Source organism: Pterocles gutturalis, unplaced genomic scaffold, assembly GCF_000699245.1.
Source record: "Pterocles gutturalis isolate BGI_N339 unplaced genomic scaffold, ASM69924v1 scaffold1883, whole genome shotgun sequence".
Lineage (NCBI taxonomy): Eukaryota > Metazoa > Chordata > Aves > Pterocliformes > Pteroclidae > Pterocles > Pterocles gutturalis.
Window position 1 is genome coordinate 38,255 of NW_010117676.1, and position 26,576 is coordinate 64,830.

Genomic DNA, 26,576 nt, shown 5'->3' on the forward strand with positions numbered 1-26,576 from the left:
CAGGCCATCTTTTATGCAATGTCATAACAAATAGATACCATTAATTATGAGTCTTTAAATATATGTATGTGAATTGCAATGATTTTTGAAACATGAAACTTCAACACTTTAAAATTATTTTGCTGAATCAGATGACTCATTACACCTGGAAAAAAAGATCCTGTAGTTTCGTTGTATTTTCCTGTCATTAAGAAAATATTATGCTTCAAGCAGATGAAGGACAGCAAAATTTGTAGACCCATTATTACTGGATAGTGGTAGCCAAGAGAAGTGCATTATGTTTGCCTACAGATATGTGAGTGTGTTTTAGCACCCACTTTTTGTTTCTTAAAAAAAAAAAAAGTATCAATTTAGAGGACAAAGTAGAGCTGTGGTTTGTAGAAGATGAGCCTGGACAGACCGGTGTCTTCAATCCACTGCTTCCATGTCGGTGTCCCCTGTTTGCTCTGCGGACTGACCATGGACAGATGGCTCTGCTGGGTCATCCACACATTCTGCAGTTTTTGGTGAACTTTTTGTGGGTACTGGCATATTCCCAAGGGGAGTGGGCACGTTTTGTGGGGGTGTTGGCACATTTCCGAGGGTTGCTGGCATGCTTTCAGTGGGTTTGGACATATTCCCAGTGGGTACTGCCACGCTCACAGGAGGTATTGGTGCACTTTCTGAGGGTGTTGGCACCCTTTCTGGGAGTGCAGGCACACTTTTGGTGGGCTTTGGCATGTTCTCGGTGGGTGTTGTCATATTTTCAGTGGGTGCTGGTGTGCTCCCAGTGGGTGCTGGCACATGTTCAGTGGGTGTTGGTGTGCTGGTGCTGGGCTGCTCACAGCAATTCCCGGCCTCTGGCCATGGGGTTAGAGGAGAGGGGAGCTCTGGCACTGGGACAGCATTACATGTTTGAGCATCACAGGTCTCTGGATTGCTGCTGTTGCTTGGGAGGGACTCCTCAACCTTGTGGGACACCCTGAAAGCTTCAGCCAGCTCCTTCAGCACACTGGTGTCAGTGGCGCACAGCTCAATGCTCGCCTGCTCAGAGGAGGAAGGGCTTGTATCAGCATCTTCTTCCTCTTCTTCTAAGATGCCATTTCCATTCACCTCTTCAGGGAACTGTGCTTGCTTTATTCTTTTGTACAATTCATTTCTCTCTTCCTGCAGAGCCCGGCAAAGGTTCTCTAGCCTCTGGATTTTCAGCACAAAGCACTCATATTCCTTGGACCTCATGGCTTTCTGTGGTCAAACACATCAGACAAAGGTGCAGACTGAGATTGGGTACATGCAGTTCATTGGTAGAACTGGCAATTAAGAAACAATTTGAGATCTAGGCAGCCCTCACAGAACTCTGCCAGGTAGCTGGCTTTCACCAACTGCTCTGCAGTAACTATGGTCTTTTGTACTGAAGCTTCAAGACAAAATTCACCCCTGTAACTGCAGTTAATTAGCATTCTCCACACAGATTCAGATCAATTTCATTCAAAAATATTTGCAGGAATTTCTGCCCATGATCTGTAAAGATGGAAGAACATAGTGGATGTTCACACAGAGAAGCATCCAAAAGCCTACCTGGACTTCTGGTAGGCACGGGTGTGAAATTTGGGGAAAACAAGCTGTATTGTGTTTTTGTTTATTTTGCTTCTAGCTTCTGTGAGAGCAGCCTGAATTGGAACATTGCCTTGCTTCTACACCCAGTGAGGAAACAAGAGATACAGAAACCCATAGAAATAGCAATAGCACAGAGCTACAAAGCTAACCAGAAAGACAGGTTCCAAGTTCAGTGTAAGTTTGGGGTGAAACTTCAGGCAGCCTCTTATCTTATTTGAGTGAGTTCCAACACGCTTGTGAATTTCCTCTGCAATGCCCCTGTGACAGTATGTTGAAAACTATGGTGAGCCACAGTACTTGCTTTTGCTTCTTTGAGTTTGCCTACACAGAAGTTAATGAAAGGTGTGAATTCAAAGTTCATTAGCTAGAACACATTAATTCCCTGGGTGGATGCTCTTACGCAGAAAGAAAGTAGCATGAAGTGAACTAATGCCAATTTGCTTCTATGTGAGAGCATTAACAATTGCACATTTTTAGAGCACTTAAAATTCACAGTTACATAATTCAATTTCTCATGGACCTAATGAATGTCTCTGCTCAATCTAGCAGCCCCAGCAGTTGGGATTTTTATATTTTTCTTTAAAGACCTCTAATTATCAAGGTAGCTTGAAAAAAAGACCTTTAGATTCAAGAACAAATTTTTCATTGATTTTTTTGTGGTTTCAGGCCATCTCATCTCCTAGTTAGAGCATTATGTGGGGGAAGGGGTGCATCCTGAGAAGAAAAAGACTGCTCACCTCTTCAATCATGTCCAGTAATGCTCTGTTACAGTTCTCAAACCTGGATTTCCATGTAGCAGTATCCTTTTCCAACTTCTTCATTTTCTTTGTCATCTATAGAAGCAGGAGGAAAAGCTGAATCACAACAGGAATTCCACACTCCAGACTGAACTAGGGCAGCCCTTTTATTTAGGTCTTTGGCTATACTCATAATGCTTCTACCAGCAGCCGTAGTGGCTGTGCTAAGTAATAATTTATGTTAAGGGATGGATTTAGTTTTAAGTAGCTGCCATATAACTTTCAGCCTCCAATCTGCAGTCCTGAAGTAGGAACAGTTGATTGTGTGTGTAAAGTATAACCAACTCCCAGAGTACAGACTGTCACAAAAACAAAAGGCAAAGAAAATGTGGTATTATTCTGTATCTCTTTACTGGAGCACAGTGTTAGATTGCTGGGACATTAAAGCAGTATCTTCTGACCCAGCACTGCCAAGGAAGTTCCCACTGCATTAGTCACCTCTATACTCCCTCCAGCACACACCACTAGCGCCATAATTCCCTTCGGTGTTCTGCAGGCTGAGCTCTATCTGTAAAGATCATTAGAGGTTGCCTGGATCAGGACACCGCTATTTTGGGCCCTGGTGGCAGAGCAGAACATTGTTTATGATGAAAGTGGATACAACATGTGGTTGCATTTATTTTTTGACTCCCATTCATTGCAGGAAATCAGTACACCAGCTGCAAGTTAACAGTCATTTGGGCTTAATGGTGGGAAGGTGTTGGTGGCCTTCAGCTCTGCCCACACACTCCAGTGGGAAGATGTGTAGCCTATGTCAACATTTCTGTACCAGTGTCAGTCTCCCAGGAGGTTCTGGGCACTCCTGGAGACATGGGCTGAAAAATGCATCTCCAGACTCCCCATTTTGTTATCTCCCAACCACCACATTAGGTTTTAGGTATTACGTTTATTCTTCCAGGCAATTTTGGTTTTAGCTGAAAGGGAGGGTGAAATGTTCAGCTTGCAGTGCTGAAGTCTTAGCTGCTGTCAGTCTTGGCCACATGTGCCCCAAACCTTATTTGGATGTTGATGAGATTTTTCTCCAAAATGAGCCGGAATGGCCCCATCCCAGATAAAATTATTGCAGTGAGAAATACCAAAATCCAAAAGGAGAGTGTCAAGCACAGAGTTCAGATATGAGCTGCTACTCACTTTCTCCATCTCCTGTTTGAAAGTGGCAAACACTTCATTGCTTTTGGTCAATGTTTTCTGAAATTCTTCAAATCTTTCAGAGTAGAGAGTGATCTGCATTAACAGGGGGAAAAAAACCACAGTAATTTCAGAATCTCCAGGACAGTGACCTTCTACTTTGGTAGAACACAATAAAATAAGTATTGTGTTTGGACATGGAAATTAGCTTCTCTTTGAAGACCAGGAAGCACAAACATCAGGGAACTGAAACTCTCTGCATCTTTTTAAGGTTGCAAACTATTACAATTCCTCTCTTGCAGAAAGGTAAACTGAGAAAGAACAGAAAGACCCAGCCCAGTGATTTTTAAAAGACTTGGGAATTATGGGTGCCTTGTTCTCCTAAATGTTGCAGCTCTGGTGTCTCTACACAGAGCGCCCAGAAGCAAAAGAATTCCCTAGAAGTGGGGACTTCTGCAAACATTTCTCTTGGTAACTCGATGGAGACTTCAAGAGGACAGCATTAAAGTCTACAAAGATTTCCAGTCCCCGCCTTTCCTCACAAGCCCTGTATACTTATTTTCTGTGTACAGTTGTGGCTGACATCTACAGGAAAGGACTCCTAGGATGATCTACAGGAGGGGAAATGGTAACGTGTTACCGTAGCTACGCTGCTTCGGACATCTGAGTGAGCTGGGGGAGAGGCATCCCCACATCAGACTGCAGCCACTGTTTCCATCTTTCCAGTGCCCACTCGGTGGCTCAGGCTGTGGCCAGGAGCTGCACCAGGTAGCACTTAATGTGCTTCACTGGACTCCACTGTTGAAGAGGAGCGCAGCTGCTCCCTTCCTGTGTTATCTGGCAGGCAGGGCAGCCCCTCCACTGAGCAAAGCCCACCCTCCGTTTAATGCCTCCATGACTCTGCACTGGGTCACTTCAAGCTGCATCCCTGCACCATGGCTTGAGCAAGCACCTTGCCAGCTGTGTTTTGTAGCCTGCATGTGGACTGCAGCTATGGGCAAGGCCAGTGAAGGCAGAGAAAAGAATCTTCTGCCAGCCTCTTCTGCCAGCTTCATTTCCCTTCATGAAGCAGTGCAGAAGAAAGATCTGTTGCAATGTGCCAGCTTTTAAGACTACTAGGGCTCCATATTTTGCTATCAGTTTACACCTGGTAGCCATGTGAAGGTTCATCTGTGGCTGTATTTTGTCGATAAGACATATTTTTATATCTAGAATTTGTGTATGTTTTTGAAAAGATCGTTCTAAAGATATGAGGTTAATTTTTCTGTACGAATATCTTGGTTTCTGCTTTTTCTCTTTTTTTTCTGTGTGGGAAAAGCACTTTCAAAGCTCCAGAGTCATGCAGGATGCTATATAGATAAAGCATCGTTATCTGCTTTTTGGAAAAGAAGACCAGCTCCAACTCAGCCACTTCTTTCTGGTGCCAGAGCATCTCCAGCAGTGTTTAGGTGACGGGACATTTCATCAGTCTGACAGCTCTTGTTAGAAAAACGTGCAGAGCTCTCTGGTGCCAATATCGGAGCCAGCTGACATGAAACTTGCATGTGTGTATTTATACCAGGCTGTAGCCAGAACTGTGACCTATGCACAAGCAGAAACGCAGAGGGATTTGTTTTAGCAGCCCGAGTGCCACAGCGTAAGTTGGATGCTGATACCGAGTGGGACATTTGGAACAGACATCATAGCTCTAAGGAGAAATGCCTGAGCATCCCAAAGCCAGGTGAGGGAGCCGGGGTGGGAGCCAGCAAACCGGGGCTTCTAGCCCAGAGCCATTGCCCTAAAAAAATGCACCTCTATTCTCTGTCTCTGCTTTTCCCTCCTGGCTTTCACCTCTTGTTTAATTAGGTTGAAAACCTTTCAGGTTTGAACAGTGCAATCTCTGACCTCAGCTGGGGCCCTAGGCAGTACCATAGCACCAAGAATAGCTTCTGAAATTTAAATTTCAATAATAAATGCATGTGTTCATAAGCAGCTGGGAACAGGCTGAGAAAGCTGTCTCTCACCAGGAGTGTGCACTCATGCTCCTCAATTAGGGAGATGAGGACCCCCTTGCTGCTGCTCACTGCCCATCCAGCTCCCCTGACAGCGTGGGCAGCAGAGGCAGTGCTGCTGCCAGGGGAGAACTTGTAAGTGCAAGGCCTTGGGAAAAATCTTTGGGAAAAAACTTTGGGAAAAAATCTACCTGAAAGGAGGTTGTAGTGAGGTGGGTGCTGGCCTCTTCTCTAAAGTAACAAGTGATAGGACAGGAGAAAAGGGCCTCAAGTTGCACCAGGGGGGGTTTAGGATAGATATTAGAAAAAATTTCTTCACTGAAAGAGTGATCAGGCATTGGAACAGGCTGCCCCGGGAGGCTGTGGAGGCACCATCCCTGGAGGCGGTGAAGAAGCGTGTAGATGTGGTGCTTAGGGACATGGTTTAGTGAGTTAGGTGGTGTTGGGTTGACGGTTGGACTTGATGATCCTTGAGGTCTTTTCCAACCTTAATGATTCTATGATTCTATGAAATGGGGCCATCTCAGTATGGCCATGCTGTGAGGATGCCCCATCAGCCCTCCTACCTTCTTCTCGGTTGCCATAGCCTGGTGGTTGCACTATGCCAGCTACTGAACATTAAAGGCCTTGGATGACTTTCATCTTCTTGCTTTGTTTCAAATCACGAAGCTAGAAAAGTCTGCCTAAGCAATGTGCCCGGGGAGGCTGTGCAGCATTCTGGCAAGCACTGCTGCAGTTTGTATGTATTCCTTGAGGTGGTGCCAGATCCCTGTCACCATTTGGAGGGTTGGATTTGGCTTTCTTGGGCATGCTGTGCTGCCCAGAGACAGGCTGGCATGAAGCTGATGTTCCCTGGTTCTTTCCAGCTCAAGGAAGCACTAAGGTATTTGTTACCTCCTCTAAAACAGAGTAGTATCTCTCTATAGCAGGCAGTGAGTACTATATTATGGTTTCTCCTTGTCTTGTTGGCCAATGTCTTCTCCTAATTTCCATACAGTTGTTCCTCTGTTAATATCTATTTGGTGTTTTGTGCTGTTTGCATCAAGGACCTCTTTATGCTTGCACAGCACCTTGCACAATGGCATCTGGTACACGAGGGAGGCCCTTCAGTGCTGGAAATAAATAATAATAATAATAAACACCATCATCATCATCATCAGCCCAGTAATTCCAAATGGAGGCTGATGTGTAAGTGACAGAGCTTTCACACTTGAGCAAAACACCTAACTGCATGTTTCATTTCAGCAAGTGAATCATTTAATTTCCATCTACACAAGTCTGTAAGGGGCACGTTTATTATCAATGCCTTTGCAGACCTGTTTGACTGGATTTTTCTAAAAGCAATTTTACAGTTTCAAATACATGCTTAATATATTCTGACTTTTATTAATACCTTCAGTTTTGTTAAACTGGCTGCAGAGATCTGCCTGCATACAAAACTCTTTCTGGTTGAACATAGAAGTTTAATTAAAACCACTCTGAGAAAATTAGGATCAGGTTTGGAGTTGGGATGGTCTCAGCTGGAGACTTTTGCGGTTTGATTGCAGAACCTGTCAAACTGATGCCAGCAGCAGTTTACGTGATATTCTTCAGCGTACTACCTGCTTATCTTAGCCTTTGAAAAAACACCTAAAGGATTAAACCCCTCTTACTATGTTTCCAGGTTATCAGTTTAACACTAGCCTTTCTTGACTGCTGAACAGGTAGGAATTAGACCATCTACAAGTGGAGCACTGGAACAATTTACCAGAACCATGAGCAAGGAGGGGGCCTGCTGATGGGTGAGGAGCTGGGCAGCTGCAGAGGGGCTGCAGGGCAAAGACTGGTGTCCCCCAAACTCTGCTGGAGGGAGGCCATTCTCACAGACAGGCCAAAGAAGAGAAATCTGCATGACTGTTTCTGTAAGCCTAGGAAAATCTGCTGATGCTTTCTCTTTTTGATGTGAAAATCCAACATGTCAGCTAGTGTTCTGACTCATATTTAAGGTCAATTATTGCATTGCTCTCAAAGTGTAGCATATACTGCCTGTTTCTGGGTTTTACTGCCTTTCAATCCAGCCTGACTCTTAGTGTAATTTTGTCAAGTAGTTAAATTTTATTGAACATTTCAAATTCTAACTGAATACTGAAATCCTAGAGGCCCCTTTCTATAAGCCCTTAGTAGGCAAAATTCCTGATGAAGTTAGTGAAAACTCTGCCTTCACACCTCAGTCCAGCACATCACCTCCAGTTTGGTAAACATGTTTCATGATCTGTATGTACTCCAGCACTTTGCTGGATTAGAAACCTGCCTGAAGAGTAGTTATGGTGAATAATCAAGCCAAGTCACCCACATTGTTGTGTGGTCAGGTATTGTAAACACTCGTAAATCACAGCACTATAGAATAGTTTGGGTCAGAAGGGACCTTTAGAGATCATCTAGTCCAACCCGCCTGCCTTGAGGAGGGACACCTCCCCCTAGCCCAGGTTGCTCAGAGCCTCATCCAGCCTGGCCTTGAACACCTCCAGGGATGGGGCATCCACAGCTTCCCTGGGCAACCTGTTCCAGTGCCTCACCACCCTCACAGTAAAAATTTTCTTCCTTATATCTAATCTAAATTTACCCTCTTTCAGGTTAAAATCATTCAGTCACTGGTACAAAGTCTCTCTCCATCTTTATTTTAACCCCCCTTTAAATATTGAAAGGCTGTTATAAGGTCTCCCCAGAGCCTTCTCTTCTCCAGACTAAACAACTCACATGCCACAGTATGATTTGCAGTATGGGCATTAACCTTACAGTTGTCTTGAAAATGACCCGTTTCCTTTGCAATAGTCTATGGGATGTAGAATGAGGCTAGAAGGAATACATAGAAAGTAGTTTGGATACTCTACCTGGAAGTGCTTCATAGGTTAAAAACTGGGAAACAAAGGCACACCATGCAATCACCTCGCCTACGTCACCTGTGCCTGCAGGACAGTCTCTTGCTCCTTTAACATTTTGGCCTGGAGCTTCCATTCTGCAGCTTGGTTCAGGAGCTGTGTTTTGGGAAACAGAGAGAAAATTGTTAGGTCCCTAGTTTATCAGTTGGAAATCCTCATCCTCCAGCTATCTATGCTTCTGCCACTGCTACCTTGATAAGGAGTGATCTTTCAGATGAATGTAGTTAGAGGAGTTAGGCAAGACAGAGTGTTTAGTGCTATCCACAGACATGGGACAGGGCATTTGGTTTGCAAAAGCATATTTGAATAGGAGTTAAAAACCTACTTGGCATGAATTGTGCAGCACAGTGGGCTCTAAAAAGTGTGGTATTTAACCACACTTATTAAACGAGTATTAAACGAGTTAGTTTACCACAGGACTTTCTTCTGTTGAATTAAATTCTACTGTTTAAAATAGCACACTTGGGCTCTGAAAATATAATGAAAATAAAAGTACTGTGTAAGTCAATAGACCCTACTCTCATATTGGAGGTGAAAGGTGAGTAGAACCACATGCAGTAAATGTATTTAATCCTAGTAAAAACTTTTTTTCTCACCATCTTTTTTGAAATAATAAGTGAACTATTTGAATACCACCTGGCAAAAGAGCAGAGGATGTACCCTGCCAATGCTGACTGAGCAACGTAATCAATTCCCTCCCTGTCTTTAGCTATTTGTGGCACAAGGACTATCTGAATTAGACTTGTTGCCCACATATGTGTATATATATTAGCTCTAGAAAAATATTTCTTCCACCAGTTTGGCCTTTTGCTTTGGACTAACTGAATTTTTACCATCTACAATTTCCTATACAAGAATGTTTTACAGTATGCATTGTATGAAGGAATACCATGTTGTTTAGTTTATACCTGCCTCTTTATGTTTTTTTTTTTTTTTGAGAATTTGATGTTTGGTTCAATGGAGATAAGTCAAAGTCTTGACTTTAGATCTTGTTGACTAAAATTTCAAATAGGTTGTGTCATAGCAAGGAAAAAACCATGGTATGTGTATGCCTGGGTTAAATGAGCCTCAGTTCATGCATTTCTTTTCTTGGGAGGTTATGTTTTACGCACACAAAAATATTTTTTTTTTAAAGTTTGGATTAAATCTTTTTTTGAGTTTCACATTTCTTTGAGATCTACTTTTCTGGGTTTTGGGTTTTTTTTTAAGGAATTATAGGGTGTCTGGTTTGAATGATCTAATGAAAAGTGCTTTGAAAACCTTCAGAGCTACCCAGTCTCTAGGCCGCTCATTACTTTCAAGAACTGGGCTTTTATTTGTCTTGCTTAAACCTCAGCCAGGGTTACCTTTGTACCCAGTGTGCCTGAAATAATGAAAAAGTCCAACCTCCTGCACCATGTCTTCCGCCATGCCACAAGAGATGGACAGAGAAGGCAAAGAAATGTTGCTTCTCAAGAAAAGTTGCTTCTTAAGTTGCGTGTTAATGAAATCCTTCTTCTCTCCTATTGACCCACATAACTTCTGCAGCCAGTAAAAACCCAAGAGTTAATAAACTCTTCTGTAATGGAAGCAAGCCACAGAGAGGCTTGCTCAAATTAGTATGTGCTCTTATGCAGCCTGAGGTCATCTGCAAACACCAACCTGGGAGAAAATGAATCAGGAGAACCGATACATTTATTAATAGGCTATAAAGTGGTAACAAGGAGGCTGAAGTATAAAGAAATTAATAAATATTGCATGTGGTGTTTACAAAGCTGCACTTCAGTGAAGTGTGGTGATGTTATACTATATTATTAGAGCTGTGATAGCTGCTGGAGGCCCAGACAGTCACATCATGCTCAGAACTAAAAATGCCAGTCCACAAGAACATACATTCCCATTTAATGACATGGATCTAGGGACTGGCTTAATGAAAATTAAGCTTCCTTTTTTTGCTGCCAGACTCTGCAAATTCCAGTTATGTAGAAATCTGATCAATATATGATTTCCAGTCATATACTTGAAAGCCACAGAGGCTTTAAACTGCAATTAATTGCACATCAAAGTTTGTATTACAAGTGCTAAAAGTGTATGGTATAGGGAGGAAGTCCAAGTAGTGCTGACCAGTTATGGGATGATAGTAAAATTGCATCCTTAGATAAAGCTGACCTTTTGGGAACATCACACAGTATGAACAATCACTCATATATACAGGGAATCACATTCTTAGTTGCACGTGTAAGTGAACTGGGCAAGCACGAGATGACACGCCTATGGAGATGTGATGTACAGAGGCTGCAGGAGGGGACACCTCTCCTTGTCTGAGGTAAAGAAGTTTTGTACAGGGGCAAAGATTTCTACATGGAAGTACTGCATAGGAAGACATCAAAGTGAGCCTTGAAGGAGTAACCAAATAGATAAAAGAATAATAATAAAAAAAATCTGAAGATATTTTCAAAATTGTGCAGCAAAAGTCATGCACAAGGATGTGAAAAAATGGTATAGAGAAAATTGTTATACAGTTCTGAAAGTCCTTCCCTCAAATGACAGGATGCTGAAATGTGGTAAAGCTCTGACTTTTCACATAACTGAGCTGGAGAGAGATACAGCTAAAAAAGAGGACTCCATCAAAACCACCTTGGTCTCATACATACCTATATATACATTACTCCCACAGACACCTGCACAATAGCTGGGTGGGTGGGACTAGGCACTCAGCAACATGATTGAGGTGGGAGACAAGTGTAGGCCAGATCTCTGGGTCCTGGGCTACCTGTGATGAATCATGACATGCTCATCGTGCCTTGACTCATTGCATGGCTTTTGGCTAGTCACTTAAGTTCTTCAGCTAAGCCTACGTTGCTCGGAGGTAATGTTGGCCATACATCACCAGCCTACCTCAAAGGCAGGGTTTTTAAGCATTAGTTTGGACAGTGTGAAAAATATTCTTTGTACATGGTGCATATCATTATACACCCACTACTTAAAGGCTTTGTAGCTTGTTTTCGAACCTGTCATTTTATAGGTGCTAGTCATACATACAGCAAAGCCACAAAGAAAATCTCCCACTCCCAAATGTAGATGGTGATGACTTCTACTGCTTTAAATTAAATAAAAATAGCAAAACTGTGCACATGAGTTCTGGATAAAATATACAGAGAAAGTTTGGCTAGAAACAGGGCCAGTCACAGGCATCAGGCACCCCCAAAACAGATGTTCTGCAAGGCACAGCAAGAAAGGTCATTGATATAAGGCTGTATGTGCCACTTTTCCACAGACCCAATGCCCTGTCATTCCCTTTTTTTTTTTTTCTTTTTCCTCCAGTGTCCAGGTAGGGAGGCAGATCAGAGGAGGCTGCTGAATGAACCCAGAACCTTCCTGCCTGAAAGAGGCACTGACAGACCGATGTGGGGAGGGGAACTTCTGCAAAAGAGAAGGGGAGGCTCTGACACAGGAAGCAGCTCCTGTGGCCTCATCCACTGGCAAAACTGGACCTGCAGGAAGACATCTGGAGAGGCTGAGAGCCTGGGGGTGGAGGGGGGGGGATAGCAGCCTTCAGCCATCTCACTTTAATCTTGTTCTCCTCTCTGATTGTTTAAATGTGCTCGTTTATCATGTGGGGAGATGGAGTATCAAATATCAGAGCTGTCTGAAAAACTAATGGCATCACCTGACCCAACATCGCAATGAATCAACAGTGTAGTAACGGTGAGTTAGTTAGCTAGAGCAGTCTGTGCTCTAACCTGCCGCTCTGCAGTTTGCTTCAAAAACTGTAAATGCCAATGAAAGCAGACTTTCAGAGGCTTTTCCTTTACATTGAACATTGACAGTAGCAATAAAAACATCTCTGCTGTCACAGAATCATAGAATCACAGAATGGTTTGGGTTGGAAGGGACCTTAGAGATCATCTAGTTCTAACCTCCCTGACATGGGCAGGGACACCCTCCCCTAGACCAGGTTGCTCAAAGCCTCATCCAGCTCATATCCCAGCTCGGATCTGAAGAACCAATATGTTAGTGAAACAGCATGCAGGGCTCATTTTGGCCTAAAGTTAGATGAAAGATAGATTAGAAGGATAGGTACGTATTCCTTTTCTTTCTGATGTCGCTCCTCGGCTTCCTTCATCATTTCCTGAGACTGCTCCAACTTGGCATCCACCAGTTTCTGTTGAAGTTCTCTGTGCTTAAATATTTTATCAAGGTGCTGTAAGAAAATACATTCTGCTGAATGTGCAGGTTTAATCATGTACACAGACCTTCATGCTCACGCATGTACAGCTATCTACCGGAGCACGCATGAGACAAAAACATTGCAAAACAGGAAGACTCCTAACCTATTGCAATTGCTAAAAAGCTACAGCACTGATAAGAACAAACTGTACCCAAATTTGCATAGTAAGGGAAACCTGTTTACATTACCTGTTTTTATTTACTGTAGCAAAGAAAAAAAAAAGAAGTGTTAACATCTTTCTCAGTTCTATGGGCTACATATGAAGTAATCAGTATAATCCAGTGTAACTGAAGATCAAATAATTGCTCAACAATAATAAATACGTGGGGGATACAGGTTTTTTTGAGCTTTTATGCAGCCAGCAGATCTGAGCGCCTGTGTGGACAAATGAGTAAAGACATGTAGCACATGCAGTACTTGGGAGCATGGGCACAGGTCATCCATCCTCTGTGAATACAAGCCCTGTGCATCCCCTGTGCTCTGGCTGCACACACACAATGTGGGCTTGGAGGATCTGGGTGAAAGTACATGACTGGGGATGTGGAGGAGATCAGACCAGATGAACCAGAGGTCTCCTCTGACCTATAAAATGTCTCGCTCCATGGTGACCTTCAAGAGGTAAATGTTTCCAAGAGCCCTCTTCGCTCTTGCTTCATTTAGACAAAATTCACAGGAGCCAATGTTCTGAGCACATCCCTCTGCTTTACATTTTCTGCTCATAGAAACCACAAGGCAGGACCATACATTTCCTTCATTCAACATAAGCCTTCATACATGATGCAACAGATTTGGAAATGCGTGTATTGTACTGGGCATTCCAGATTGTAAGGACAGATTACTTATGTTTTATTCAGTATGATAATGTTGTCTGGTTGTACTGAGGCTCACAGTAAATGTATTTAGAAACAATAAAAAGACTCATTTTGATATTTGTTAGCATTTGTCATTAAAAAAACCCCAAGTGATAGTTTGGGATTTTACTGGAGGGTTTTTTGTGTCAAAATTTTCTGACCAACTCTAATGTATACAGAAAGAAAAATTTCCCATCTCTCTTTTATCTGTGAGATCTTATGGTGAGTATTGTGCCTGCAAAGAAGAATCTATTCCAATGCAAAGGGCCTCCTTTATCTGTCATCTTAATTTTCTGCTTCTGGGGAAGCATCAAAGCATTTACATCAGAGGCCTTCTCAGCAACCTGTGTCTGGAGGGAACAAAAGTATATTTGGCATGACCAACAGAGCAGGCTGGCCAAAAAGATGGGAGCTGGGACGTGCTTGGTCAGGGCGTAGGGGAAAGCAGGAAAGGGGTGCTGGGGGAGGTCCCTGGGGATTTGGGGTGCTGTGAGGGGGCTGGGGGGGGCAGCTTAGCAGGCAGCTGGCACACCTTGCTGCATGGGTGCTGTGGGCTGCTGACCCACACAGCTCCTTGCCTGCAGAGTTTGCCAGGCGGAGTCCGGCAGGCTGGCTGCATGCATAGTCCTGCTCAGACAGCAAAGCATGCACCTGAACGATAGCCAGTGGGGAGGACTTGCAATGCTTTCTGCTTTCCCGTCCCCATGGGCAGCCAGGGCGTTGCTCTCACCTCTTCCCTCAGCTCATACTGGTCAATGATGCTTTTCAGCTTCTCTGCCAGCTCTGAGTTCTCCTGGCAGAGCTTCATGTTCCTCTCGCTTTGCTGCTCGATCTGAGCCTGGATTTCACTCAGTGTGCCCTGGAAATGGTTAGTTATTTCTTTCCTCTTCTCATCTTCCTCCCTTGCCCGCTGAATGGTTTCCTCCTGTTGTTAACCGAGAGAGAAGGCAGTCGTGTAAGTAAGATGCATAAACGGTTCCAGAAAGATACTGTTTCAGAGTAGCATAAGGCTTGCCTTTGAATGATTAAACATGTTTGCATTCCTCTTTGGAGATTTTCTTGCTTTCATCTGCTCCAGCATTAGGCACGATTCTAAATTTACAAAGCAAATTACACAGTGGCCTTGAAAAAATTAGGGAACTAAGAATTTGCATTTATAAAGATGGATGTAGAACAGAGTTTCAGATCAAAGCAAGCCTGGAAAAGGGGGCATACATGCATGTCTTGATTCATGATACTGCAGCACAGCTTTTGCTTTGGAAGAAGATATTTAGTGGAAGTAGTCAAAAGTTCTTCTACCAAAATTCTTTTTGAATGAATTAAAAAATTACCCTTTAAAAAATGCCTCCTTTTAGCTAGGAAACCTCATATCAATTTTATGGTCTTTGGGATTTTAATTTTTGAGAGAAATCCATCACTTTCTGTGGAATTCCTCCCAATTTCTCAATTTTCCTTCCCTAACTTTTTAACTGACACCAATATTCGCACTAGTTTATTAAGTAGTGGAATTTGTTTATATAAAAGACAATGGAGAAAGAATCTGGATTCATTGCTTTGGATCCAGAAATATGGACTCTTTTTGTTCCCTACTCATTTGCTTCCGGGGCAGTCTGACCTTCTGGAGAATGTACTCCTGACATACAGTGGCTAGGGCTATATCTGCTGTAGTTACAGATCTTACCAGAACCCACTCCACAGCATGCAAATGGCACACTTTAATAAGGTTTAAACTAGTGTAGTCATTTACATAGAAATTTTTGATAACACTGCATATGGATATTTTCTATAAATATACTTGAATCTGCTTAGCTGGTTCTAATGAGGTATAATTGATATCATAAATGTGACATAAAAGGTGTTGATTCAGGCCCTACTCTTAAAGAAGACAAACACTAAATGACCCAATTTCTACTCAGCATGCACAACACAAGCCTGATCTTGGAAAACTGTTGTTCAAGGTAGGGGACATTTGGCCTTTTGCTGACTGGGGAGTGATAGAGATGACAACACCTTGGATGATGGGAGGAAAGTATTGGAGCCATTAGTGCTAATAATACGGTAGTGCACAGAAATCACACAGCCCTGCTGTGCTCTGCAGTTTGCACACGAACAAACAGAGTAAAACAACATGTGAACCCAGAATGACTCTCACTCTAAAGATGAAGAAAGAATTTCATATGGAGCTGGGCAAATGACTTGAGGAGGTCCTGGTTCAGTACCTGGGTTGGAAATTGAACACACGAAAAATTTGCAGCAAGATGAAAGAGAGCTTTCTAATTATTATTTTTTTTTAATTGGTGAGAATGATTTTGAGTTAGTCTGAAATATTTTGCTTGACCAGAAATTGAGGTGTGTTCTGTTTGTAGTTAATTTTTGTTTAACTCTTTTTAGTACAATATTGAAACAAAAATGCTGTTCCAAAGTAGAGTTAAGAATGCTACTCAGAAGGTGTTTTAAATCAACTGCTTTAGCATTCCCAGAATTAAACATTTTTCTTTTGAAAGCGGATATTTACAAATAACGTTGTCCTTTTTATTTTTGTTTTAAACTTTGACAAATTTAACTTGAATTCCTAGATAGTTTCAATCAAGTCAGAACTCCATTTTATGTCTAATACACTGTTTAAAAAACTGCTCATGCCCCTTAGTTCTCCATTGTATATATGCAGCCCTGAGCAGGGAGAAGAGTGACCAGGTGCTTTCACTTCACAAGTCAAAGACAGAGTAAGAAATTGAACTTGCATGTCTGCAATCCTATTTCTACGGCTTCAAAACATCCTTCCTCAAAAATACTTTATTGTTTCAGTGGACCAAATGGTGTTATAACACATCACTGCTGTGATTTAAAGCTCTGTGGAGCAATAAATCCAGCTGAATATAAAACAAAAAAATTGTGGATTGTATGTATGTCACACCGAACAGTTCTGTTACAAGGTGAAATGGGACTTCCTGAGAGTAGCAATCATGTACATGTAAAGAAAAAAGCCCCGTGTATGTGTTACTCAGAGGATCTTATTTCCTGATCATCCTGTCTTCTGAGGTAGAAAAGTTACACAGAGCACAGAGGCAACACAGTTATTTGTTAAATCCTTGAGATCCCAGTTACAGATTAAGGGTGGGTGTGGGTGAGAGGAGCTGGCTGAGCAGAAAGGTGACTGTGTGGCTACACAGCACTGGGCAGACACCTGCAAGCATTGCAGGAACAAACTCTCTGTGCCTCCGTGCCATGGGGCTAGCTGTGATGCTGCCAGCACCCAGCTGATGGGAGGCTGGTGCCTGGTCCCGGAGGTAATCCAGTTTCAATCTCAGAGTCTTCTAGGTGCTGCTGATAATACCATAGGAATAGCAATGGGTCTTTGGAAGTGTCTGCTTTAAACCTGAGCCTTTACTAGCTGTAAAAGCCTATGGCTGAGGCTGCATCTGCACTGGAGATCCCAGCCCCCAGGGAAGGGGCTGGATGCCCATGGAGCCACCACAGAGCCCTGAGTCCCTGCCAGCTCTGCTCGGGTCTGGGGGGCTGGCTCCCTTTCACCCACCTCACCTGGGCAGGCACAGTCTGGCAAATCCCAAATTGTCAGCATCGTTCAGGTTTCATTGTCACAAAGCTACAGCCCCAACTCTTTGCTTATACCTGTCCCCATAACCTGAGAAAATGCCCTTTTTTCCAGTAGGTTCCTTAGTCCTTCCCATTTCAAGACCCCCATAGTATAAAGTAAGATCCTTAAATTTTTCCCCCAGATTAGATGCTTGAAGACTGACTTCTGTTTGGTGTTACTGCTGTTGCAGCTGAAGTAGCTGTGTGGAGTCGACCTCTTGGCTTTCTTGGTTGTAACGAACAGAGCAGAGGGTGTTTGAGGTGGTGACTTCTCAGCATCATCATGGTGAATTCATAACATGCAAACCACTCTTGACCTTGTCAGCTGCTTCACTCTGTGCTTATTCTTTTAGTAGGTTTAAATTAAGTATTCAGTTTTAGTGAGAAAAATAAAGCACTGTGAATTCTTTTTAGATTTCCAGTGGTGTAAGACTGAAGCCCAGGCATAAACTACTGTTCTTTTTCCTCTGCCCATTCTTAATCTTTGTGCTCCATATCCACCCTATCAAAGACATATTCTTGTGTCTTACTGCAATACTGCTCTCTCTCTTGTGTTTTATTGATAAAATGTAAGAACGCATTGAGTAAAACCTTGTAAAATTAAGACAAGGATATTTTGCAGTTTGGGATTTGTCACTGAAATGTGAGATAATTTGTAAATAGAAGGGTAGGACTGTCTCTGGTCCTCCTCCCTCTCCAGGGCAAGTCAAGAAGGCTGTTGCTCTGCTGACGTCATATCAGCAGAGACAATATGAGTGTGGACTCCTAATTTTAAAAGAACCATTCTCTTCATCCACAGGATTAATGCCTGGTAGCAGGAAGGACAAGGGACCTGAGATGTGCTAAGTAGCCACCAAACTGTGAGATAACTGGCAGAACACAAACGCAATGCAGAGAGATGAGGGGCTGTTGGTCTTAGCAGAGCGACTTTCTATGGCAGTGGGAATGCATTCTGCTATTTCACGAACATTTATTCTGCTTTTCTTGGAGGGAGGACTGAACACCTGTTTTCTGCTGTGAAGTGTGACTACAAGAAAATCATCTGAATAGCTGGACTGTAAGTCAGTCAAGTTTCGAGGCCAGTATCCAATACTAACCAGAAATTTTTCTTCTCTGCTCTGCACTGTGGATTTTCAGCACAGCTCTGCATTGCATATTCATCACCACTTGGCTGCACTGATCTCCAGTTAATGGAAATTCCACACACCAGATGAGTGAAGACAACATTTACATGACGTGATGAGCATATAATATACCCCATGGAAAGTCAGAGGAGATTCGTGATCTGGACAGGTCAGGTTTGCTATTGAAATGACACAATCTCCTACAGTTTTTATTTTCCATGCTTTGGAACATAATCAGAAGTGCTAATCCCAAGTGCTAAAAAAATTATGAGTCAGCTTCTCTGTCCTGCCAAAATCAAAATAAAAATTACTTAAGCATGAGATTTTAAAAATAACATTTGACGGATTCTCCTGTTTTGGGCCCTCTCAGTACAGTCATAAGTGAAAGAAAATCACACTCATTTAAATAAACAGATGATGAGATTCTGGAGATTCACAGATCTCCAGGAGCTAAAGCTTAAAGGCAAATATTCCAAGATTTATGTTAAAATTCTCAATGAGACAAAACTGGATAAAGATATTGAATGCCTTTGTTTACTAATTTAATTCTCTGTCATTTTGCAAGTGTATTTTGTCTTAACTGTCTTATTTAACTTTGTTGCTTTTACACTGAAAGCACAGGAATCAAAGGAAAGCTAGTATTCTGAGTTTCTTAAAAGGTCACAAACTTCTTAGAAAGATGTGGACAAAATGTGAACACTTCTTCCTAATACAGGATCAGCTCGAGTACCTTTCCTGGCTCACCTGGCACAGGTACAGGATAAAAATCAGAACTGAGTCTGAAATTGATAGGTTTATTTAGGGAACCTAGTTCCTACGTAAAATAGTCCAACAAGTGGAAAGACGCTGGAAAGAGACTCTCCTAAATGTAAAGATTAAATGTGTAATGAAGTACTTATATGCAAAGAGAAAGAAAAATCATGCTCTCTAGTAGTGAGATTAATAAGCATATGATAGCTGGGAAATTATGTGAGGAATTCAACAAAACCCGTTCAAAATATGTTTTCTGAACATAATTAGTTTTTCTCTATACCCCAGTTTCCACTGATTTGTTCCACCAATATGATTTGTTTGTTTTAGAAATCTCAGTTAAGTCTATGCAAAGCACTCTACACTGTACTCTTAAATCACTTTAAAATTGGCTTGTATTTCTGTTGACAGATTTTGCCCTAAGACAGTCTGGTAAATCAGTGTGCATCAATATCAAGGTTTAGCTCAATATGCAGCAGGTTTGGTACAAATGACAGGCACCAATTTAACTGACACTACTAGTTTTGTGCCACTATAACTGAGCACACAGAGATTTGCTTCTAGTTTTCTTACCTATCTGTTAAACTGTTTTGTCCTTCTACTAGTGCACAGTTTGAGTTTATATGTGGCCGTTCCCCCTCACAGCTATATTCTTACCAACATACAATGAAAGTCAGAGCAAGACCCTGACGGCCCACACCCGAGATGGAGGAAATGAATGAAAATCTGTTACAGTTAACAGAGGTTATATCGGGTGAAATTCTTGCTGCTGAGAATTTGTATGTGTGATTCTGTACATAACTGTATCCCCATAAAGAAGGATTTTGAATAGATCAAAGGAGAGGCTTTTTGTATAATAATAACACCACCATCACTAACAGGGACTCAGAAAAAAAAGGAAGATCACAACAGAAATATACTTCCTGAACCTAAAATTTTTCAAGAAGAGTAATCTTATTATAAATTTCACATTTAAGTGGTGTGATACACCAAACAATAGGCAGACATGGCATATGGATCCCAGCCTTTTGACACCCTTGAAAATTTCCTATTTGAACTGATGCTCGTAATCCAAATTACTTCCACGGTGTCAGCATCTGTCCTGTATTTACACTGGATGTCTTGAGGAAAATGTCCTGATTGACTAACCCTCGCACATCACTTGAAAATGCCCAAATGCTCAGATTACATGAAAACACCTGCCAGCCTTCTGTGAGTGCCCTGGAGCAAAGCTAGTGTTCCTGTTATTCTGGCCATGCACATGTATTCGCATCTGCAGACTCAGGGACCTGGGCTGTTAGCACCACTGGTTTTCTCTGTAATGGCTCCCTGATAACATGAGGAGGGCTTACAGCTAACGTGGGCAAAGTCAATGTCCAAAAGTGCTTGGATGCTTCCAAATGAGGAATAAAGGGGTCTTGGTGTAAAAGGGGCCTCAAGACTAGAGCATATCCATAATTACATATTGCACGTGCAGATGCAAACGTCTCTTTGGTTTGGCACTAGAGCAAGATGGGCAGGCATCAGCACCTTTTTTCCCCCAAACTGTTAGGTACCTTGATAAGGTCACCACTCACCTTGAGGTTTTTGTTGTGCCTCTGGAGCTCCCGGCACAGGCTCTCGAGCTTGCTGCGGGCGAGGATGGCACGGCTGTGCTCACTCTGCAGCTGGTCCTTTTCCTTGGTGATCTGGGCCTGCCTCTTCTGCAGGTACTTGAGCTTCTTCTGCTCAGCACGATGTTCTTCAAGCTGGGTTGGGAACAGGGAACAAAATGAAACAAAAAAGGACAAGAAAGGAAAGAAAATGAGCTCTTTTGGTTTTGGGAAAGTATTCACACTTTTTTAACCTCTTAGGAAATGTTTTGTACTTATCAGCACTAATGGGAGAGGAGTGAGCAACCTGGAGGGAGTCCCAAGCCTGCTCGCTGCAACAGTGCCAAGTGTGCTGTACCGTGGGTGGGTGAACGTAATTTTTAATACTCCTGTCACATCATTTCAGCCTGTCCTTCTTTGCTTTGAATTTATTTGAAGGGCAGCTGTGAGTTTTTTATTTTTATTTCAATGTTCAGAACTGGAGCAGACGGTAGCGCTTTACACAGTGAGATTTCTCCAGATCATGAGATAACGCACTGGTTGCTCATTCTGTTTTGCAGCTTCCTGAAAAAGAAGTGGCTTCCCAGATACCCAGGAACCTGCTGGAAAAACCAATAACAAGGAGGTGCTGGAGACCAGGGATGCCATCTGTGTGAGGGCTTTGCTGCTGATGGAGGAGAATGCTTTTCAGGGAAGAGTTCCCACAAAATGACACATGAGCACCTCCTCTTGTTGGGCTCCTCCTGCTCAGGGGTGCACGTGGGGTCCCATCCATCTGTAGCATTTCTGGAGGTCCCGTCATCAACAGTTGCACAGAATCAAACCTCCTTCGGGCTCTTCAATTTGACGGATGGTCCCTGATGTTCACTTGGGAACCTGTTGTTCCTGTGAGCGTGTGGCTCCTGCCCTCCCTAGAGGGGCTGGCAGGGAGGAGGATGTATTTGGAGGGGGGATGAGGGGCAGCAATGAAAATTGCTAATAGCAGTCCCTGCACAGACTGGTCATTTCTTCTGACAGCTGCCTATTACTGGCTCTTTTGAAAAAATTTCCTGCATTGCAAATTAACACCATAATAGACATGTCAAAGAAGCATTTCACCTCTGAAGCTTGAGGTACCACTACTATTAATTATTAACCCCAGTATGACCGGGAAAGTCTGTGAGTGCAGGGGAATGATGTGCAGCTCAAACATGACAGTCGACAGGCATCATATTTTACATTTTCTCTGCCCAAAGATCTGCTTTCTGCAGTTGTTCTGTAATTTATGCTTACAGTGCAGAGCTCTGTGTATTATCCATCAAATCACAGCTAGGCATACCACAAAACAATGCAATCATGAGCTTGGAGTATATTTACAGTTTATGCCCAACTTTCAATATGTATTGTGTGTTTTTACCCCAGTAGACAATAGGGGCTGCTGCATCTAATCAAGCTGCACTTGCTGAAATAATTTTTTCTAGTATTGTAGAGAAAAAATAGCCTCTCTGTAATTAAGGCTGAGATTTGTTTTCCTTTACAAGCTTGATTTTGGCCCTTTCCCCTTCCCTTTTAAAAACATAAAAAAGGTTATTTTTGCTTCTCATTTTGCATGCGCAGCCTGTGCTGAGCAGATAATGATTTATACAAATTTTAGATGATTCATTCAAGCTGTGCTTGAGATAGGGGGCTTAGAATAAAATAGGTCTTAATCGTGATATGAGAAGTCTTTCAAGCATTTTTTGCTCTTTTTTTTCCATAAAAATGACTTGCACTAGAAACTTATGTTTCAACATTCTCAGGAATGTCTAAGACACAGTGTTGCTTTTGCACTGAAGAAGGGAATTTCAGTGGATAACAGGAATGACAAAACGGTCGCCAATGATAAATTTTGAAGAATAATTAATGAAATATTAGCTTTAGCACATTCCTGTACCATCCCCTGAGCTGTGCTGCAACAAGTGCTTATGTCACCACATTATTCACCCAACCAGGATGCTGATCTGGCTGGAAAAAACTCAGCAAAACCAAAAAGTGACCTAAAATGTGTGATGAGGATGGACAAGAGGGAGCAGAGAGAGTGATAACTACTATAGCTGACCGCTGACAAGCTGTTAATCACACTACAGCCCTCAGCCATGCTGAGTGAGCAGAGTAAGGCTTTCCCCACCAAGTTTTTTGTTGTATGTATTAAATGATTTATTCCAGTGACATTGCACAGGATGTCAGGAATGAATGGTCAATATTTTTGTTTTAGCACCTTTCTCCTGGATGGGTTATTGGCAATATGGCCCCTGTTTTACACAGTGCTCCAACAATTCTTGAATACGGTGGAGAGTACATTGTAGAGGAAGAAGAAGATCTGTTTCAGTTAATCTGTGGGCGTGAAGTCCCTTTAAGCATGAGCTAAACCATAAACTGCCTGAGCCCAATTTATGAAATCAGAGGATTTCACATGAAAAAAGGGAAAGCTGAACTTCACATTATGATGAGACATGAACACATCCGTGCACAGAACCAATTACAAAGTCAATGTTCTGCTTGGCACATTTTTCAATGCTCCACAAACTGTAAAATGCTGCAGCTTTTTCATTTGTAAGATTTCCACAGCTTATGGACATAGAGTGCTTCAGCTACTTAGAAGAAAATACTTGATCTGAAAATAACCCATCTTAAGTGTGGAAAGAACGGAGTCAGGTAGATGGCAAACTGGCACTGTTACAGAGGTGACATTATGGTAGCAGGGGCTTTGACTCTTCATTTCAATGTGTTGTGGTTTCTCTCACAATTAGCCACAGTTCTCTATTTTCTGATTTTTTGCTTCCCCAATTAGTCTCAGTTCTCTATTTTCTGATTTTTTGCTTCCTAACATTTTATATTAATCCTTGTTTTATTTTCATTTTGATTAAATCACTGATACATAATTTAAAGCAACACCTGCATACAGAGGCATGCAAAACTCCTTGCAGAAGTCGAAGGTAGGAGCCTAAACACTAGTCTCTGGTGTGGGTCAGTTTGGTAGATTTACCTTTAAGTACAAATATTCTGCCTTATCAACTTTTTAACCCAAAGTCCAGCTTGTTTTCCTCACTTTTTACTTCTTTTCTCCTTCTCACTCATAATTGATTATTTGACCCTGACAATTATTTTGGGATTCACTTAACTGGACAGCTGATACTTTTACATGAAGTTTGACCATGGTGCATGGCGTATGTTTTTTATACCTTCCTGTATAGACAGTTTGCACAGAAAAGAACCAATGCTGTACTAACCAGCTCAGCATACTTCTTAAATAACAGGTCCAGCTTCTCCTCTGGAGTATTCAGCTTGTTCAAGCTTTGCATCAGTAGGGTGGCTTCCTTCCCTTAAAAAAACAGAAGCAGAGATTTGGTGGTAGAGGTAGATTGTAGCTGAGGTACTGTTAGGAAATTGGTTGCTTGATGCATGAATTTGTGAAAAATCAGGGAGAAAGGAGGCATTCTGGGAGGAGTGGAATGATTTTTGCTATGAATTTCTGGGTTTTTCTTCTCTCCACAACAACAAATGTGCTTGAATTTTCCTCCATTTCAGACCTCAGTAATGTGCTGTCCTCTAGCAAAAGCATTGGCTGTGAAATGCTTTTGTCCTGTATAATCTGATTTTCATTTAATGTTTCTGCAACATGACTTGGTCACATACATGGCACATTTGACTGAAATAGGAGGAAAATGGCCTGGACTCTGAAGACTCAGAAACTGGATCTCTTTGCAGGCAAAAACTGATCAAAGTTGGTATACTCAGCTCCTGTGCTGCTCAACCTACAGAAGACATAAGGAAGATTGTTAGGTATGGAGACTACGGTGTATATGGAAACAACCAGAGAGCAGCAGGTACTGCCAGACAGGTCTGGGCTACGTGATAGTGGTGTAAATCAGTTCCCTGACTTGGTGGAGAGAATATGGATACCAGAGGCAGTCTAATAACTATCTGGGCATGCAGAGTTAAATCACATTTATGTATTACTTCTCTTCTGATACCTCTTGGTATTCATTTTAGCCCCGAGTATGAGCTGGTGCTTGAACATCACTTGTTCATCAAATACAAAATGTCCCTGCCATCCCTGTGGTGTGTGGCTATGTTTTTCCAAATGCTCCTCTTTCCCGGGGCCGTGAGAGCAAATTTGCTTTCTGCTTTTTTTTCTGGACTTTTTCTACTTCAAGTTTAGTGCAGTCCAGGAGTACCGCTTGGGAGAAAATCCACTATTTCACACTATGTTCCCTCTACAGCACCAGTATAAATAAGTTGAAGAGAGATAAAATAAATCCTGGAGTGAAAATTCTTGCAAGTGCAGCAGCAGGAGTGTGCTTTGGTAGTGTTTTCACTGATCTTGGACAGGTATCAATAGCTCCACCAAAGCCAAGGCAAAAGAAACTGAGGAACTTTCTTCCTCCTGTATATTCAAGGAATTTGGGGAAAAAAATCCCCGCTCTGTCCTATGCTTAGTCCGTTGTCTGTAAGAACATCCTGCAGTGATTTTTCAACAGACTTATTCTGCAGTTGGGTTTGGGTTCTCACGCAAAGGAGAGGCTTGAAGACTGGCGGGAGATAAACGTAGGAAGAGAAATACATCACGTTTGCTGGATTGGGATATAACTACATTGCTCTCTAGCGGCTGCCCAGCAGAAAGGCCATACTTTACAAAAACTCACTGAGACTTCTTTCTAGTTCATCTCCCTGCCATGGCCAAGGTGCTTTCTGAGCACTGTGCTTAAGGAGAAGAAGCGTATTGGCTTATTTCATATAACCCGTGATGAGTCCAGAGGTCTGTTAGATGAAGAATAACCTGGGCATGACAGTGAATTTGTTCTGCAGATTCCTGTGACACACAGTAGCACCATTACAACCAGTGAGAAGTCATACCTGAGGAAGGAGGGGAAGAAAAATCTTACTGAGGCACAAATGAGAAGCCAGGTTTTCCTTTGTCCAAGAAACAACTTTCTGCAGTGTGTCATCTGACTTACAGCTTTGGCCAACTAGTTTGGGTGGCCCAATAGTACATCAGTATTGTGTGATATAATCCTAAGCTTTTGTCTTTTTAAAAAGACTGGTACCTGATACAACCTACACGTATCTGTCGTGTAACAGCTGAAAATAATTATCAATTAGAGAAAATTTGCATTGCAATTTTCAGTGGCAGCTAGAGGTCCCTATTGCCCACAGCAGAGGCTTAGCATGGGAAAGAGCAAGGACCAGGGAGGTTTTACTTCTGTTTGCAGAAGGGCTGTGTAAGTATGCAAGTACTTGCCTAGACCTTTCAGGATTTTCTTTTCCAGCTTTTGTTCCTTGCTGCCACTGGGCTCCTTTGCTCTGGAAGCATCCCCAGGAGCCAGCTTCTCTTTCTCACTCTCTTCGTTTGCATCTTCATACTCTGCATCCTCCACACTGCCTGTCTCTCCCTTCTCAGCCTTGTCTGTTCCCGTAGCAGCGCTTTCCTTCTCCATCAGGCTCGTGGCAGAGCCATAGGTTTTAATAATGTCCTCCAGCTGCCGGCTCAGCTCCTCTGAGATGTCACATACGGCTGCTCCAGGCTGGGCACCCGGCTGCTCCACAGGGGCTCCAGCAGCAGGCTGTGAGCCAGGAGCAGGTTTGTCCCCGCTCTGCCCCTGGATGTCCTGCCCAGATGAGGTGGGAGACTGGTCATTCTCCATGCTTGGTGCAGTACCTGACAGCAAAACAAACGCAGGGTTAATTTAAAAGCACATGAAATTAGTCTTGTAACTATTCCCAAAGCTTGGCCAGCACGTGAGTGATTTTGTGTGGAATTTGGTACGGCAGTTCATCTGTCAGCTCTGGCTTGATAAATACGTTGCGCTTAAATGAACAACCAAAGTGATTTGCCTGCAGGGAGAAAAGCTAACTATATACTTTCCAAGAGGAAAAGCCTGCCCAAACCTAATAGTTAAAAATCAAAACCTTTTATTCCTGTTGCCAGCAATAACACACAAAATAACACCCAAGTAATTTATACCATTTCCCTCCCTGAACATATTATTTGCCACATGTTTGCTTT

At 42.5% G+C, this 26,576-nt stretch overlaps 1 protein-coding gene across 1 annotated transcript; it reads right to left on the reverse strand.

Moving 5' to 3' along the window:
• Window positions 1-408: 408 nt before the first annotated feature.
• On the reverse strand, window positions 409-26,214 carry TXLNB (taxilin beta). The gene is made up of 9 exons (XM_010075848.1): window positions 25,812-26,214; window positions 23,800-23,891; window positions 20,537-20,707; window positions 14,222-14,416; window positions 12,494-12,613; window positions 8,452-8,526; window positions 3,525-3,617; window positions 2,334-2,429; window positions 409-1,224 (listed from the first exon to the last, which is right to left on the reverse strand). Exons 1-9 carry the CDS (start codon window positions 26,212-26,214, stop codon window positions 409-411), a joined length of 2,061 nt encoding a protein of 686 aa, XP_010074150.1.
• Window positions 26,215-26,576: the final 362 nt, after the last annotated feature.